Source organism: Myotis yumanensis, unplaced genomic scaffold (genome assembly GCF_028538775.1).
Source record: "Myotis yumanensis isolate MYYU_CA2020_CCGP unplaced genomic scaffold, mMyoYum1.0.hap1 SCAF_8, whole genome shotgun sequence".
Lineage (NCBI taxonomy): Eukaryota > Metazoa > Chordata > Mammalia > Chiroptera > Vespertilionidae > Myotis > Myotis yumanensis.
In genome coordinates this window covers 76,145,971-76,162,048 of record NW_027223759.1, presented here as the reverse complement: position 1 = coordinate 76,162,048, position 16,078 = coordinate 76,145,971, and the positions used below count along the sequence as shown (strand labels likewise).

Here is a 16,078-nt window from a genome sequence, read left to right as displayed (position 1 = left end):
TCCCCGAGGAGGAAAACAAGCTGAGCAGAGCTGATTACAAGGCTGCAAGGAAGCCCCAAACGCAGGGACAGGACGCTGTGATTTTTATTTTACTCCATATCCCAGGCTGCAGTCTGTAACTTCGATAATGGATTTGAATGGCCTTCGTTTCATTTTGTTTTCATGTCAAGATATTGCATAAACTTAACAGCAGATCTCAAAAAACAAAACAAAACAAAAACCAAACCCAAGAAGGAAAATATTTCCAGTCACATCCAGTCCTACACATTTCCTACATATTTCCAGCAAACTTGGATACAATGGTAGTGTAACAGAACAAAACAGTGACACTCTCCTTCCTTCTCCCTCAAAACAAACAAAGTAAAACAAAACCAAACCAAATCTGTATTTTTTATAATTACAGTGGTCAGGGATTACAGTCACTGGAAAACAACATGTGAATGCATACAAATATTCAAATTAGACTAATAGCAAGGAGAACATCTAGCTTCTTTTCTTAATGAATTTCTTTTTTTAAATTTTTTTTATTGTTTTATTGCTTAAAGTATTACAAAGAGTATTATATATGTCTCCTTTTTTTTCCCTCCCTTGACAATCCCCTGGCCTCCCTTACCCCCCAGGGTCTTATGTCTCTTTTCTTAATGAATTTCAATGCTTTGGAGATGAATAATGGGGTGCTTGTGTGCCATGGTAGAGCACTGTTCAGAATTGAAAAAATACCACTTGTCTTTTGGTTGAATATTTAGGAAAGTGTAGGTAGCAAGACAATTTGTATGGCCTCCTCTCAGAAGCTGCACGGGGTGGGGTAGTACTGAGTCCTGATGGCAAGAACCTGGGAGCATATCAAATGATGGACATAGGGCTTCTTTCTAAACCGTGGGTCAGCAGCATCTACAGATCCCCACTGAGTGTTTTCCAGGCCCTTGGGGCTGCACACACACACATACACACACACACACACACCATTTCCATCACACCGAGCATTAAATACACACTATTGTGTGTAATTCCATGTAATTTCGATCATTGGGTTCCTTTTTTGAAAATGATTTTCCCCTCACTGGGAAGCCAAGAAGAAACCCGAACGGATAAAGGTGTTTATTCAATAGCGATCCTTTTGAGCTCAGTGAATAAAAGAGACAATACATAGCAAGGGAAAGTGGGAAGCCCAAGGCAAGGGGCGGTTTCCATAAAGATAAACAATCACAGACCAGTCATCATCGACTCCAGTGTTTGAAAATAAGGGTTGCAACCTAATAGTGAATCATAATAACAAGTCAGAGGATTAGGTAGGACAGCTTTAGAAACAAAATAGATTACAAAAGAAAACAGCGGGATGCACTGTTCATAGTAAGAGTCAATGTTGTTTCATGGAACTTTTGTCCCAGTTTGTATCTGTTTAAATAGATTTATATGGGTCTACTGGGTCACAATGGAAAATATATTTCTGCATGTGAGGTCACAGCCAAAATGGATTGAAAGCCATTATTCTAGTCCCGTGGTCAGCAAACCACGGCTCGCGAGCCACATGCGGCTCTTTGGCCCCTTGAGTGTGGCTCTTCCACAAAATACCACGTGCGGGCACGCATGTACAGTGCGATTGAAACTTCGTGGCCCATGCGCAGAAGTTGGTATTTTGTGGAAGAGCCGGTATTTTGTGGAAGAGCCGCACTCAAGGGGCCAAAGAGCCGCATGTGGCTTGCGAGTTGCGGTTTGCCGAGCCGCAGTTTGCCAACCACTGTTCTAGTCCAATGCTGTAATTTCTGTTTTTATTTTGAAGGTTAACTTCTCATTACATAAAGTATCATTTCAATAAATTCTCCTCCACCAGTACCCCTGTCGACAGACACAGCATGTGGCCACTGTCTTTTTGCATCACTTGCTCTTGATTAAAAACCAAGCATTGATTGGCCAAGCTCAGGGCAAGGAGAGCAAGCATTTGGGCTTTTGAACTTTATTAGAGGAAGGCTGGGCTCTGCCTCCACCAAGACTCTGATAGGAGATTCCCCAACCCAGGAAAGGTGTTCAGATGCTGGCGGGGGGACTGAAGCAAGTCAACCCTGATGTCAGAGACTGGGTTCTGCTTGGACACAGACACCTGTCACGGTTACACAAGTCACTTCTCACTGACTTCTTCCCCCCAGTCCATGAGAAATGAAAACATGGATCTTAGGGCTTCCTCATGCAAGCCAGATGTGAAGGGGCTGCCACATCTGCAGGGGAAAAGTGGTTGGCTTTCTCCAAGCAGAAATGGGGGAAGGTTTTGTCCATGGGATAGAAGGATGGAGAAGGAAGCTGTGGCAAGGCCTGTGTGCAACTCTCAATCAAAACAAGGGGGAGAGGGGGAGGGCAGGGACTCCTTCAAGCAGAGTTCAAGGCCTTTGATCACCACATGCCCACTTGGCGGGGCCCAAGGGCAATGTTGAGCCCTAAAGCACTGCCAGAGATGGTATGCCCTCACAGCAGGGAACAGCAGGAGACAGCCTAGTCCCTAGTTAGCCACATGTCATTAATAACTAATACTTAGAATAACCAACACTTAACATGTGTCAGATACCCATGGACTTTATATGGATTCTCCCATTTTATGCTCACAAGATCCCTTTAGGATATAAGTTATATTATTTTTTAAGTTAAGTCATATTATTATCCCTATCTTTTTTTTTTAAATATATTTTATTGATTTTTTACAGAGAGGAAGGGAGAGGGATAGAGAGTTAGAAACATTGATGAGAGAGAAACATCAATTCAGCTGTCTCCTGCACACTCCCCACTGGGGATGTGCCTGCAACCAAGGTACATGCCCTTGACCAGAATCGAACCTGGGACCCTTCAGTCCCCAGGCCGACGCTCTATCCACTGAGCCAAACCGGTTAGGGCTATTATCCCTATCTTAAAGATAAGCAAACTGAGGCCCAGAGAGGTTACACACAGTAAGTAGTAAAATGGGGACTTGAACCTGAGCAGTCTGATTTCAGGGACCTGGATCAGAACTTTTCCCTTTTCTTTAGGGATTACAAACTGGAGGCTGAATCTAGAAGCCATTGCTGTGCTTCTGTACAGCCATCTACCTTGGCCCCCTGCCCTGAGGAATAAGAGACAGTGTACACAGGTGGCACGATGCCCAGTGGAGGTCAACACCTTGGCCCCAAGGTCTCACATGCTGCGAGACCGATTCACTTCATTGCCCATCTCCTCCTGCAGATGTTGACATCAGTGGGCCCTGCTCTGCCAGACAAATCACTTCTTCTGACTATCCATCTGTGGTTGCTCTATAAAACCAGACAGCTGGACTACACAGTCTATCTCCGAGGTCCTTTTCAATTCTAAAATGTTGTGTTTTATCTGGAGTTTTCCAGACACTGAGCCTTCCTCTCGGGGTTTGTAGCCAGTGGTTCAGGGAGACAAGGTGACCGACCAGCCATCCTCAGTCATGAAGCCCCAAAAGGCCATGACCATGGCCTTGTTTCTCTCTGTGCCCAACTGCTGATGCCTACGAGTACACTCCCTTAACTCCAGGCCAATATGAGGGCAGGAGGGTGAAAAGCTGAGCTCTGCTGAATGAAAAGATTTCTACTATTAGGGGAGAACCATGTTCCAAAGCATAGAAGAAAGGGTTCCTCTAAGTAAACTTAGGTTAATGTTGCTGATGTGCCTCTTCTGCCCTAGGGAGAAGCAAAGATGCTGAAAGACGGGAAGGTTTTCAGGGTGGTCCAAGAGAACTGCTGGGATCCAGAAGTCCGTATTAGAGAAATGGACCAAACAGGTACTTACTCTGAGAAATGTTACCAGTGATCACATCTGATAAAAAGCCATGTCTCTCCCTGAAGTTTGTTGACCACTTTACAGGATTTATGTGATGGTAACTTCCGATCGCCTTTTCTCCTCAGAGCCAGACTGCTCCAACTTCGCTTGGGGAGGGATGGGCCTCCCACTAGAATTGTTTTTGTGTGGATTAAAAAATTTTTTTAATTAAGTATACCTGTTCAAAGTAGAATGTTATATCATAAAAAACATAAATGTGGCATTTTATTATTTTAAAGCGTTTTAAGTTCAAATGTATAACATGTATTTATTATTAGAGTTGATTAAAAGAATAAAAATTAGCCCTAGCTGGTTTGGCTCAGTGGATAGAGCATCGATCTGCGGACTGAAGGGTCCCAGGTTTGATTCCCGTTAAGGGCATGTACCTTGGTTGTGGGCACATCCCCAGTAGGAGGTGTGTGGGAGGCAGCTGATCGATGTTTCTCTCTCATCGATGTTTCTAACTCTCTATCCCTCTCCCTTCCTCTCTGTAAAAAATCAGTAAAATATATTTTAAAAAATAATAAATAAAAGAATAAAAATTAGAATTCACAGAGTAAGGATGCCAGTTTCCTGCTTAGTCAGATTCAGGATCCAATTTCTTCCCACACTTTGTCTTGGTACACAGTACACAGAAAGTCCCCACTGACACATAAGGGGTGGAAATGAGAGCAGTTAAAAAGCAAGTTAATGGTGTAATCGCAGAATCGTCTATAATGAAGTTAATTCCAAAACTTGAAAGAGGAGAATTGGGACATTCTTGTTTCAAAGCTGAATCACTAACAATTTCTGAGAACTGCTTTACATTCCTTATCTTATGTTTATAAAGCGAACAAGTCCCACAATTTAAAAGAATTCAAGAGACCATTTAAAATATGGTATGATGGCCACACTGTGCTTTCACTTGTTACTGTGCCACCCAAGTACACACGCTCCAGAAGATGGGCCGAGCCTGTGGGCACGCATGGGCCATGCCAGGGGGAACTGCCCTACAACACTGCCAGGCCGAAGCTTCGACACTGGTGGTCTAGATGTAGACCAGAAAACAAACACTTCATACCCACAAATGAAGGAGCAGCTCAGAACTACCACCTCCTTAATCAAAGATAAATGTATAAGAAGTTAAAATATATACACAGAGATGGCAGGAGGCATTTTGCTCCAAAGTCTACACAAAATGAGTTAACCTGTCAGCCCCAAATGAGGAGGTGGTCTATGGAATGTTAGAATTTGGTCCAGGATACTTTGGGTCAGGAATTGCTTTATAGTTTTTATAAATAATTAAAGGTATATTTAAATGGCATTCTAAATGAACTTTGCAGAAAGCCTGAAGACCTCTGCAGACCATTCCACAGGACACAGTGTAGATGCCCCTGGTCTAAAAGTATGTGGTGGGAGGGGAGCTAGGGAAAGAGCATGTTTCTCAGATCTACAGCAAAGAGCAAGGCTTTGCTCTAAATGTAACCCTGAGCAAGGATCATCACCCCTTCAAGGAGAAAACTAGAGTAAATGAGACTTGGATGACTGGTATTGGCTTAGATAAAGGGTGTCTCCTTTGGGTTTGCTGTGTGTTTCAACATGTATCAACTCATTTAATCCGTATACAACCCTAGGGGGGTATCATTTATTATTATGCCAATTTTACAGATGAAGAAACTAAGGAACAGAGGTTAAACAACTTGCCCAAGATCACACAGTTTGTAGGAGTCAGAACCAGGATTTGAACCCGGGCAGTCTACCCCCAAGGGCTTAACAACTACATCCTACCACCTCTGTGGAGGTAAGAAGATAAATGACAAAGGCCCAACACAGAATATTCCAGCAATCCATGCCATCTTCACAGGGAGCGAAATGTAACTGGTAGCCCCTGGGTCACTTCATCACAAGATCCAACACAGGACAAAGAAAGGCCAACATAATAACAGTGAGATGATACACATGTAAGCATTTCCTAAGTCCTCAACTAGGTTGGGTTCCTACTGAAGCTGGTTCTGGAACAGACCCAGGAAGGTCAGAATTGGGGAGGGATCCAGGCCTGGTGCTGGTTTGGGTGGAAGCTCAACATCTCTAAGTGGCAGGCATTGATCTATCTATTGTTACCTAAGGGGCAGGGGCCAGTAAGTTCATGGATTTGCTCAAGATCACACAGCTAGTAACAAGCAGAGCCAAGATTGTGCTTAGGACTCTTTTCATTCCACCACAAAAGCTTTTCCCAAACCTCCCTCAGGGTAAGGGTCACCTGGGGTGCTGGTTAAATTTTTTTCAGGCCCCATCCACTAAATCAGAATTTCCAAAGGAGGGCCTAGGAATTTGTTTTTAAAATATTCCTCCCTCACCCCAATTTTAATCAGCAAATAAGTTGTATAAAGGTTGTGCTATGTCATACTGCTAACCCTCTCCTTTAAAAAAATGTAAGTTCTAACTGTATTAGACTTGTTTTCCCCCTTTAGTTCTGAGAGGCCAAAGAATATGTATCAAAATCAACCAATATACAAATAATACAATTACTATGTCAATATGAAATATTGTGACAAGTAATGCTCACTGGGATATAGGGAAGGAGAAAGGCTGGACAGGAGCCTCATGGCACCACTTTCAAATGTGACCTTAGATCTAATCTATAAAATAGAGAAATGAAATCGAGTAATAAAAGTGAAAGTATTTATGTAAAATGTAAAAAATTTTACAATTGAAAGGTCCTCATCTGTTTGATACTAATCAATGAATGTAAATAATATCTTGTGACAATGATTAACAGTACTCTCTTATCAAACCTGCAGTCTTTCATTTATTGGGTATGTTCAGGACCACTTGGGATGCTGGTGCTATGGCATGGAGAGACAGACTCAAGTGGTGTTTGTATTCAAGTAGAAGGCACAGAATAAACACAGAAATGACAGACTGTAATAAGTATTAGAAAAGGAAAGGAATAGAACAATGGGATAGATCATGGCTGGAGTAGCAAGGAAACCACTCTGAGGAAGTGACATGTGAACTGAGACCTTAGGGTAAAAAAGAGCCCATCTTGTGATGAGCCAAAAGAAAAGCATTCAGGTAGGAGGAAGGCAAAGGTCCAGAGGCAGAAAACAGTTCCAAAGATCAGGCAGGAAACCAAGGAACATTATGTAGCCCCAAGAGAGACTGTATGGACCTTGTAGACCACGCTCAAGTCTGGATTTTACCCTAGTATGATGGAAAGTCCTGAAAGTTTTGAGCAAGGGAATGACTTGATCTAAGTTTTAACACCTTACTCTGATTTCTGAGTGGGGAACAAACCATAGGAGGACAAGAAAGGTGGCAGGAGACCAGTGCGGAGGCTTCTGCAGTGGTCCGTGTAGGAGATGCTGATAGGCTGGTTAGTAGTGGCAGGAGATGCCTGGGTGTATGAAAGGAATTGAAGTAGAGCTAACAGGTCTTGCTGGTGGGTCAGATGTGGACATGAGGAAAAGAGAGCACCCTCCATTTGGCAGCCTCTTTCCTGACACCCGAGCTCCAAGAGCTTGAAGATAGAGATCCCAGGCCTCCTGGATGCTGGATTCTGGAGCCAAATCCCAGGACCCATTCTGAGCATTGCAGACAGTGGGACTCAGAACCACTTAGCAGCTAATTAAAGAGGGGGAGAAAGTGACTGGGAAATACACGGTCCATCATGAGCTAAGATAAAAAGCCCTGAAAAAAATTGCTGGGGAAATGTCTTGCTTACATAGACCTTCACAAAAAGGAGGGTAGAAATAACCCTTGACAAAGAGAATCAATTAGTTTTTAAATGATTTCATTTTTGTCCAGCATTTACCCCTTCTCTGAGAACCCAACACTGAGGGATGAGGGAGGTCTGGAACAGAAATCCTGAGAGAAAGTGGACAGGGAGGAGCAGCCAGGGAAGGGAGAGCGAGGACGAGGTGGAGTGGAGAATTGCTGGCCTACATGGGCCTAGGAAATACAGGAGAGTCTGGGCTATTCTCATCAGCTTTGCCTTTCTTTGTGTCTGTGTCTAGGAGTGACCGTGCAAGCCCTTTCCACAGTTCCAGTCATGTTTAGCTACTGGGTGAGTCTGAAACTTCAAACCATCTTCTTGGTGGGCAAAGGGTTATGTCTGGCAAGTTGGTAGATGACTCACACTTGACATTGCCCCAACTCCCGTTTCTCCCCTATAGAGATCAGTGGTGTCCCTCAGCTTCTCACACTGCAGTGTGCCCTTCTGGGCCTGTCTACTTAGTCTTGTCCTTGCTCTAGACCCATGGTTGGCAAACCGCGGCTCGCGAGCCACATGCGGCTCTTCGGCCCCTTGAGTGTGGCTCTTCCACAAAATACCACATGCGGGCGCGCATATACAGTGCAATTGAAACTTTGTGGCCCATGCACAGAAGTCGGTATTTTGTGGAAGATCCGCACTCAAGGGGCCAAAGAGCCGAATGTGGCTCGTGAGCCGCGGTTTGCCGAGCCGCGGTTTGCCGACCACTGCAGGGTCCAGTACAATCGCCAACAGTTGCACATCACTATGTGACTCGCATTGTATTTTCACTGGACGCACAGTTCTAGACCCAACCTAAATTTCCATCAGAACTTACCTGTCTGATGACTCATCCCCTCAGTGCCTTACTCAATATTCAACAAGAGAGTGTATTCTGAGGTGACGATGATTTTGAGGTGGGAACAATAATAATGGCCTAATATGTTGCCTCTCCCAGGGAAATGTACAATTCAAAATGGGATTCCTGGAGTTGGCCGCTTTTCCCCAAGTGATTAAGTATCGAGTGCTGAAGTTTCAGGCATAATTGCGAGCTTGTGGAAGGACACCTTTGTACACAGCTGGGGGTGCACCAGCGCCTGCTCACACGTGCAAATATTCACTCCTGTTGTGGTTTAAGCAGCAATGGCAATACCACCTGCTCACACATACTTCCCCACCGGGGCTCATAATTCCAGTGCTAGTGGTTCAGTCTTGATCTGTTTCTGTGATTAGATTCATGATTTAAATAGGTTTAAATTTATGACTTCAATATGTCTACATTTATCAGACTGGGTATCATTCTGACTACACAACTGGGATTGCAGGAAAACACCAAATTCCTGGCAGTGGGGTGAGATGATGTTGAAAGGAAAGAAAAGAATGAAGAAGGAAGAGTTAGGGAAACAGAAAGCAAACTTCATCTGCATCAGCATTTTGCTAGGGTAACTGTGAGTGTCACTGCCTATGGAGGGACAGGGAGGGGGAGAAGCAGGGACAGGAGAGGTGTAGAACATCCTGATGTCACACAACGAGGCATGACCAGGAGAAACCCTGGTGACGTCAGGCACACCGGGCCCAGCCTCCTGTGTGGGGGCAGAGGAGGTGCCTAGATGTGCAGCCTGCGGGCTCCTGTCTGCAGGGGTGGGGATGCCAGGCCCAGTAACTGTGTCTGTCTCTTCAGATTATAGCCTCACAATTTGTAATTAACCATTAACACTAGCAGTTGTCTTTGCATTTGCAATGCCTGGCTTCTGGGTTTTCTGTAGCAAGTGCCTGTCCCAGCCTGTGCCTCAGCTTTCTGCAGGGAAAGCCAGTGAGAATGACAGGTGATTTCGCCTGGGGAGGTGTTGTTTGGAGCAAAGAGCTAAAGAAGGAGGTTCTGAATGATGTGGTGTTCCCTCATCTGTCTTCACCAGGCCAAACCTCAAGACACATTAGACCTGTGCCAGTTTTTAAACAACGACTTAGCTGCCACTGTAGCGAGGCACCCCAGGAGGTTCGTGGGCCTGGGGACATTGCCCATGCAGGCCCCGGAGCTGGCAGTCAAGGAGATGGAGCGCTGTGTGAAGGAGCTGGGCTTCCCGGGGATCCAGATCGGCTCCCACATCAACACATGGGACCTGAATGCGCAGGAACTCTTCCCTGTCTACGCAGTGAGTGTGCGGGGGGACCGGGCACCATCCTGGGCACTGGGGCTGGGCACTGTGCTGGGCGCTGAGGCTGGGCACTGGCTGGGTGCTGGGGCTCGGCACCGTGCTGGGTGCTGGCGGGAAGAAGATAAATGCGCCACTTCACTGGGAGGGGGAGAGAAAGATGCCGCTGACATGCTAGGACATAGGAGGAAACGTGGGAAGAGCTCCCACAATGAGTGGCCATTCCACTGGGAGAGGGGCAAGTGGAAATGCACCCTGAGTTAGCTGAGTGAAATCTCTGTTCTTTCTATCACCCATGCTCTCCTTTTAATCTTTCATTTGGAAGCCAAAATGTTACCCTTATCATAGCTACTGTGCAAAGAACTGTGTTAATGACATACCAAACAATATTTTTTTTCGCTTTGGGGAAAAAAAATCATTATTTTTCAAATTATCCTATATAATAAAGAGGTAATATGCAAATTAACCCTCACAGCTTCACAAGATGGCTGCCTACAACCAGGCCAGCAGGGGGGTTAGTGAGGGACGACCAAACGACTGAATAAGCAGGCTGTGTGGGGCAGCCAGGCTGGCAGGGGGGCCATGAGGGGCAACCAGGCTGGCGAGGGGGGGGGGGGCAGTTGGGGATGACCAGGCCAGCAGGAGGGGCAGTAAGAGGTGACCAGGCCGGCGGGGAGGGGGGAAGTTAGGGGCAACCAGGCTGGTGGGGAGGGGGTAGTTGGGGGCAACTAGCCTGACGGGGCAGCACAGTTGGGGGTGACCAGGATGGCAGGGGGGGCAGTTAGGGGCAACCAGGCCAGCAGGGGGGGGAGGGCAGTAAGGAGTGACCAGGCTGGTGGGGGGGGGGGGGGACAGTTAGGAGCAACCAGGCAGGCAGGGGGGGCAGTAAGGAGTGACCAGGCTGGTGAGGGGGGGGGCAGTTAGGAGCAACCAGGCCGGCAGGGGGGGGCAGTAAGGAGTGACCAGGCTGGTAGGGGGGGGGGGCAGTTAGGAGCAACCAGGCTGGCAGGGAGGGGGCAGTTGGGGACAACCTGGCCGGCAGTGGGGGGTAATTAGGGATGATCAGGCCGGCATGCAGAGGCAGTGAGGGGCGATCAGGCTTGGGGGGGGGGGGGGGGCAGTTAGGGCCAACCAGGCAGGCAGGCAGGTGAGTGATTAGGAGCCAGTGATCCAGGATTGTGAGAGGGATGTCCGACTGCCTGTGGGTTCATACCTAAACCGGCAGTCGGACATCCCTCAAGGGGTCCCGGATTGGAGAGGGTGCAGGCTGGGCTGAGCCCCCAGCCCCCCTGCCCACACAAATTTCATGCACCAGGCCTCTAGTATAACATAATTTTGAAGAAATTGTGGGAAATAAAGGAAAGTGTAAAAAGGAAAACATATTCCATAGTCCAAAGTAATCCATAATTCCACCACCCAAAGATAAGTAACTACTGCTATAGTACATTTCACTTGTTTTTTTACATATATCTATATTCTATTAGATGCATGACTTCATATCCTAATTGAGAATTTCCACCCTAAATGAAAAGTCTCTTAATGCATGATTTTTAAATAACTGCATAATATTCCAATATATGTATATGTTTTGATTTATTTAATCATTCCTCAATTAAGATACTCTGTAAGCCATATATTTTGAAAATCTTCCTCTGCCTCCTGTTTCTGCAACTGAACCTGCTTTCCTTACACCAGGATTCAAGATTCATGATTCTATATTCAGCTGCATTTCAGAATGTTTACTTCCCTTTTAGAATTAGGATAGTATTGTTTTCTATTATTTTCATTGTAAATATAAAATCTTTCATAATGAATTAAATAGATATTGGTGAACTCACCAGGCACTATATTCACTGATCATTTATTCTTTTATTATCTAGTGAGCTCTGACTACATGGGGGAAAATTCCCATTTTTGTACCTACGGGCCAGTTGGGAGATGCCTGTTAAATAGCCTCCTGGTGACCTGAAGGCTTTAATGTTCCTCTAAATATTGAGCTCCCTGAAGAGTATTGGCTGCAGTGGCTGAGCTGAAGCAGTAAATGTTTTCTAGAAACTTTAATGAGCTTTGAAAGAGGATTTATTTATCTGTGTATCCAAGTTGTTTCAGCACAGTGTGAGCAAACCTTCAGCTGCAAGTCATTTTATTATTCACTAGAGGCCCGGTGCACAAGATTCATACACTGGGGGGGGAAGGAGGGTCCCCTCAGCCTGGCCTGCACCATCTCACAGTCTGGGATCCCTCAGGGGATATCTACCAGCCAACTCAGGCCCAATTCCCCTGGAAATCGGGCCTAAGCTGTCAGTCAGAATCCCTCTCACAGTCCAGGGCTCTCACAGTCTGGGACCCCTTGCTCCTTACCACCACCTGCAGTGGAGGCAGGAAAGGCTCCTACCACCGCCTCTGCACTCTCCAGCCATGAGCCCAGCTTCTGGCTGAGCAGTGCTCCCCCTGTGGGAGCACACTGACCACCACGGGGCAGCTCCTGCATTGAGTGTCTGCCCCATAGTGGTCAGTGCATGTCATAGCGACCAGTCGTTCCGCAGCCAGGTCAATTTTCATTTTACACTTTTATTATATAGGATTAGAATTGGGCTCAGAAAGCAGCAGCAGCCTGTTGGGTATAGTATTTCCATTTGTGTGACTAGCTTGACCCATCCATCATTCTAACGAGGCTGTTTGGGGGCTTGCAGTCCCTGAGGGGGTTCAGGAGAGCCCCCTGGCCCAGCTGACTTACCATGTCCTGGGATTGACAGCACATTTGTTTGGTTGGCAGAACTTGCCAGTCTCACTACTCTGTAACTTGCGTGGGTAACGAGCTGAAACAAATAAGAGGAGTTTCCATGAGCCAAGTTGGCTGTGTTATGTCAAGGTCAGCCTGGAGCTCCAGAGTGTCTAACTGTTCACCTTAGTTCCTAGACCTTCCTTCTTAGGGAGTAAACCCAACAATACACTTTCGGCACCGTTTTCAGGCACTAAAATGATTTTGTGATGAGTATGAGGCAGACAGAATAGTAAGGGCAAGCTACCTGCCTCTTTCACTTACCAGCCACAAGACCTGAGAAAGCTACTTAGCCTCTGTCTGCCGTAGCTCTATTCTCTGTAAGATGGGAGTAACACAAGTGCTCATTTGATAAGTAATAAAACTAGTTAATAATTGTAAAATTCTTATGATAGCTTTGGCACATGGTAAATTCTCCGGTAATGTGAGTTACAATTTTGAGAGTATAAGTGACTGCTGATTGTGTTCTCTACAATACTTCACATACAAAAGGTGACCAAAAATATTTGTTAATTTGAATTGAATAGAAATGAACCATCGTAGGCCATAGAATCAACTTTTGTACTAATGAGGAGTCAAATCCCACTGAGATATCATGGCCATGTGTCTTTGTCAAGCCCAAACTACCCAAGAAGCTGGTATTCTCTTTCCAGCCTGCATCCATTATCAGGTTAATATCAAGAGGTTTCTATCTCTTCTCCCCAGAACCTGTTGAATTAGAAGTCCTTTCTCCAATCTACCCCTTGCCTGCCACATCCAGAATCCCATGTTGTCCCAGAATTGCTTCTCCATTTTTTAAAAATGTTTCTGTACAGAAGTCCCATTGTATCAAACTAGTGAGTCCACATATTAATATGTAAGGGTAGGATGAGTCACTCTGGCACCCCAATATATTTGGAAATGTGCTAAGAAAAATATGTTTTGAACCTTGCTAAGCACTAATACTCAATGCCTGCTGGGGGGACTTTTTAAAAGGAAACATTTTGCTGAATGAAGGTCATTCCACCCAGATGGTATTTTCATTTCCCAGAAGGCCCTGGAACAAGTTTGCTCATGACCTTCATCACAGCACAGGCCTGATGGAGGCACTGAGATCTCTTCCTTTCTTTAAAGTGATTTCATTCACAGCAGGCTGTTTAGGGACTCTGCTGAGCTCCTGGGGCTTTGTGAAAGCCTGCAGACCCCAGAAATTCCCACCCTCTATCAGGCTCTGAGTGACCAGAGGCTTGGGTCAGGCCAGCCTGCCCCAGCCCAGTCCTGAACCCCTGACTCTCCGCCCATCACTTCCTCACTCTCCACATCCTCAGTTTCCAAGTGGAGAAAAGGAGGGAACACTTCAGTCCTGACTCCAAAGATAGAACGTGAGCAGTCTTTCCAAAAGAGTAGACCAAGGAGGAACCAGCAGGGGAAATTTCCCTGGCATTTGAGGTACAAGAGCAGTCCTTAAGCATTTTGCTCTCAGCCAAAACATTTGAGTGATGGATGTTTCCTGTGACTTGTTTTGTCAAACAATATATTAATTCATCAACCTCAACGGTAAATCCACACATACACACCCTCATTAAATCTAGGTGTCCTTTTTACTTTCCAAGCAGGAGCACAGTTTATCAATGACTCTTTTATAAAGATCAGGAAACAACTTCAAAAATATTTTGGTTTGTGTATTCAGATCAATATAGACCTAGGGAAAAGCAATTTCCCTAAAATAGTGCCCTGTATCTGCTGGCTCGCCCAATAACCCTCTCTCATTCCTTCTCTGAAGGCAGCTGAGAAGCTGAACTGTTCCCTATTCGTGCACCCCTGGGACATGCAGATGGACGGACGGATGGCCAAATACTGGCTCCCTTGGCTCGTAGGTTTGTGTCAGCTTGGGGTCTAGAAAAGAGGATCTAATTTTTGTATTTTTTCCCCAATTATCTGTGAAACACTATTATGTCAAAGAGAGAAAGTGTAATTTATTAACAGGATTGTGCATTATTGAGCTCTTACTCAGATTATTGCTAAATATATTATCTCATTTAATTTTAATCATATTCACACAAAACCCTATGAGGCTGACATTATAATAACCATTTCATGGATGGAGGAACTGAATCTCAGAGGAGCTAGGAAGCTTGTCCAAGTCACACAGTTAATAAGTGAACATGGAATTTACACAGATCAGTCTGACTCTGAAACCACCTCATGACAGACTCCCCAAAAGGCTCCAGAGATAAGTAACGTTGCCTGTCTAACCGGTTTTTTAGAAGCCAATAGTAGCATCATCTCTTTCAAATGAGAACCCTGGAATTAGGAGGGGAAGGTCACCTTACACCGCCCACGGATCGGAGGCCCTCAATTATGGGTGACCCAGACTTTCAGTTTCCCTGTTACCTTACCTCTCTTCTGCTCTTTTCCTCCTCAATTCATTCATGGTTTCAGATGAGGGACAGGGATAGGGGAGAGGCCGCCATTTAGACTGTCCACTCTCTCATTGGCATCCTGATAAGAAAAAGAAATGAAGACAGGTTAGAATCCTGGGGCCACGTGGGGAGAGTGCAGCTCATCTACACACCCAAGGAGTGGTCCCCGCATAGCAGGGCTGGGTATGCTTTGGGAGGCCATTACCCATTCTCTCCTCGGCCTCGTTGATACAAGTAATAGTGAAGTAACCACCATAAAGCACTAAATGGAGCAGTATATTGAAAGTAAAACTGAATTTCAGTTCCAGCTCGTCTAGATTTCTGTGTAACCCGTGGCAAGTCATTTCACCTCCTGACACCCCAGCTCCTCGTCTGTCAAGTGAGAGAGCTGGCTTGGATTCTCCTTCTACTCTGATATTTTATGCCCCTGGCATTGCTTTTGGAGACCCGTGTATTTACTAAGGCAGCTTCCTATCTACTCCCAACCAAATTTTGAGCAGGAATTAGTAGAAACAGATCACTTAAGAAGCTCCAGTGCTTTCAGGCTTCAAAGAAAATCTCATTCCAATTCACACAGCACTTTGACAAGTCCCACAAGCTTATATACATGGCAACTTCCCACACGAAAAACAGAGGGGAGAACAAAGGGCCACTTCATCATTCATTTATGCAGTGCATATGCATTGATCTCCTGCAGCATGCCAGGCCCTATGCTAGGCACCAAGGATACAGACGTGGACAAAACCTCTGCCTTCCTGGATTTTATGCTCTGGTTGGAGGGAAAAGACAATAAACAGGCACACAGATCATACACAAACAGGCTATGAGTAATTTCAGAATTCTATTCTGATGCAAAGGTGGTCATTAGTGATTGGAGGATTCCCAGGAGGGGTGGGCCATACCCCAATTTACACTGCAAATATTCTGCTTTGGCTCCTGTATGGAGACCGGATTGTGGAGTTATGGTCCAAGTGATGAATGGAAAGCAGGATCATAGGACCCAAAGGAAGTGATGCTGTTCATCTCCTGCCTTCAGGAAGCTCTGCCCACTTCAGATGGACGTTAGTCTATCATGCTTCCAGAGTTCCCAAGGGGCCAGGGAGCCAGGGGTGTGTCTGTCCACAGAGCAATGGGGCAGAATGAGCATCCACTAAAGCCCCATTGGGCAGCCAGAGAAGCAGGCTTCCCCAGATGGTGCCAGGCTCAT

At 45.7% G+C, this 16,078-nt stretch overlaps 1 protein-coding gene and 1 long non-coding RNA gene across 2 annotated transcripts in view; one reads left to right on the top strand and one right to left on the bottom strand.

Moving 5' to 3' along the window:
- The window catches only part of ACMSD (aminocarboxymuconate semialdehyde decarboxylase), a 48,704-nt gene that overhangs the window by 9,354 nt on the left and 23,272 nt on the right, over positions 1–16,078 (top strand). The window contains exons 3-6 of the mRNA XM_070423095.1: positions 3,670–3,766; positions 7,800–7,849; positions 9,451–9,687; positions 14,232–14,325. Of these exons, the coding sequence (XP_070279196.1) occupies positions 3,670–3,766; positions 7,800–7,849; positions 9,451–9,687; positions 14,232–14,325 (478 nt within the window). The remainder of the gene's footprint in view (positions 1–3,669; positions 3,767–7,799; positions 7,850–9,450; positions 9,688–14,231; positions 14,326–16,078) is intronic.
- LOC139015355 (uncharacterized) overlaps positions 14,868–16,078 on the bottom strand; it is a 37,141-nt gene continuing 35,930 nt past the window's right edge. Inside the window, exon 3 of the long non-coding RNA XR_011472435.1 lies at positions 14,868–14,950. This is a non-coding gene — a long non-coding RNA (uncharacterized lncRNA). The remainder of the gene's footprint in view (positions 14,951–16,078) is intronic.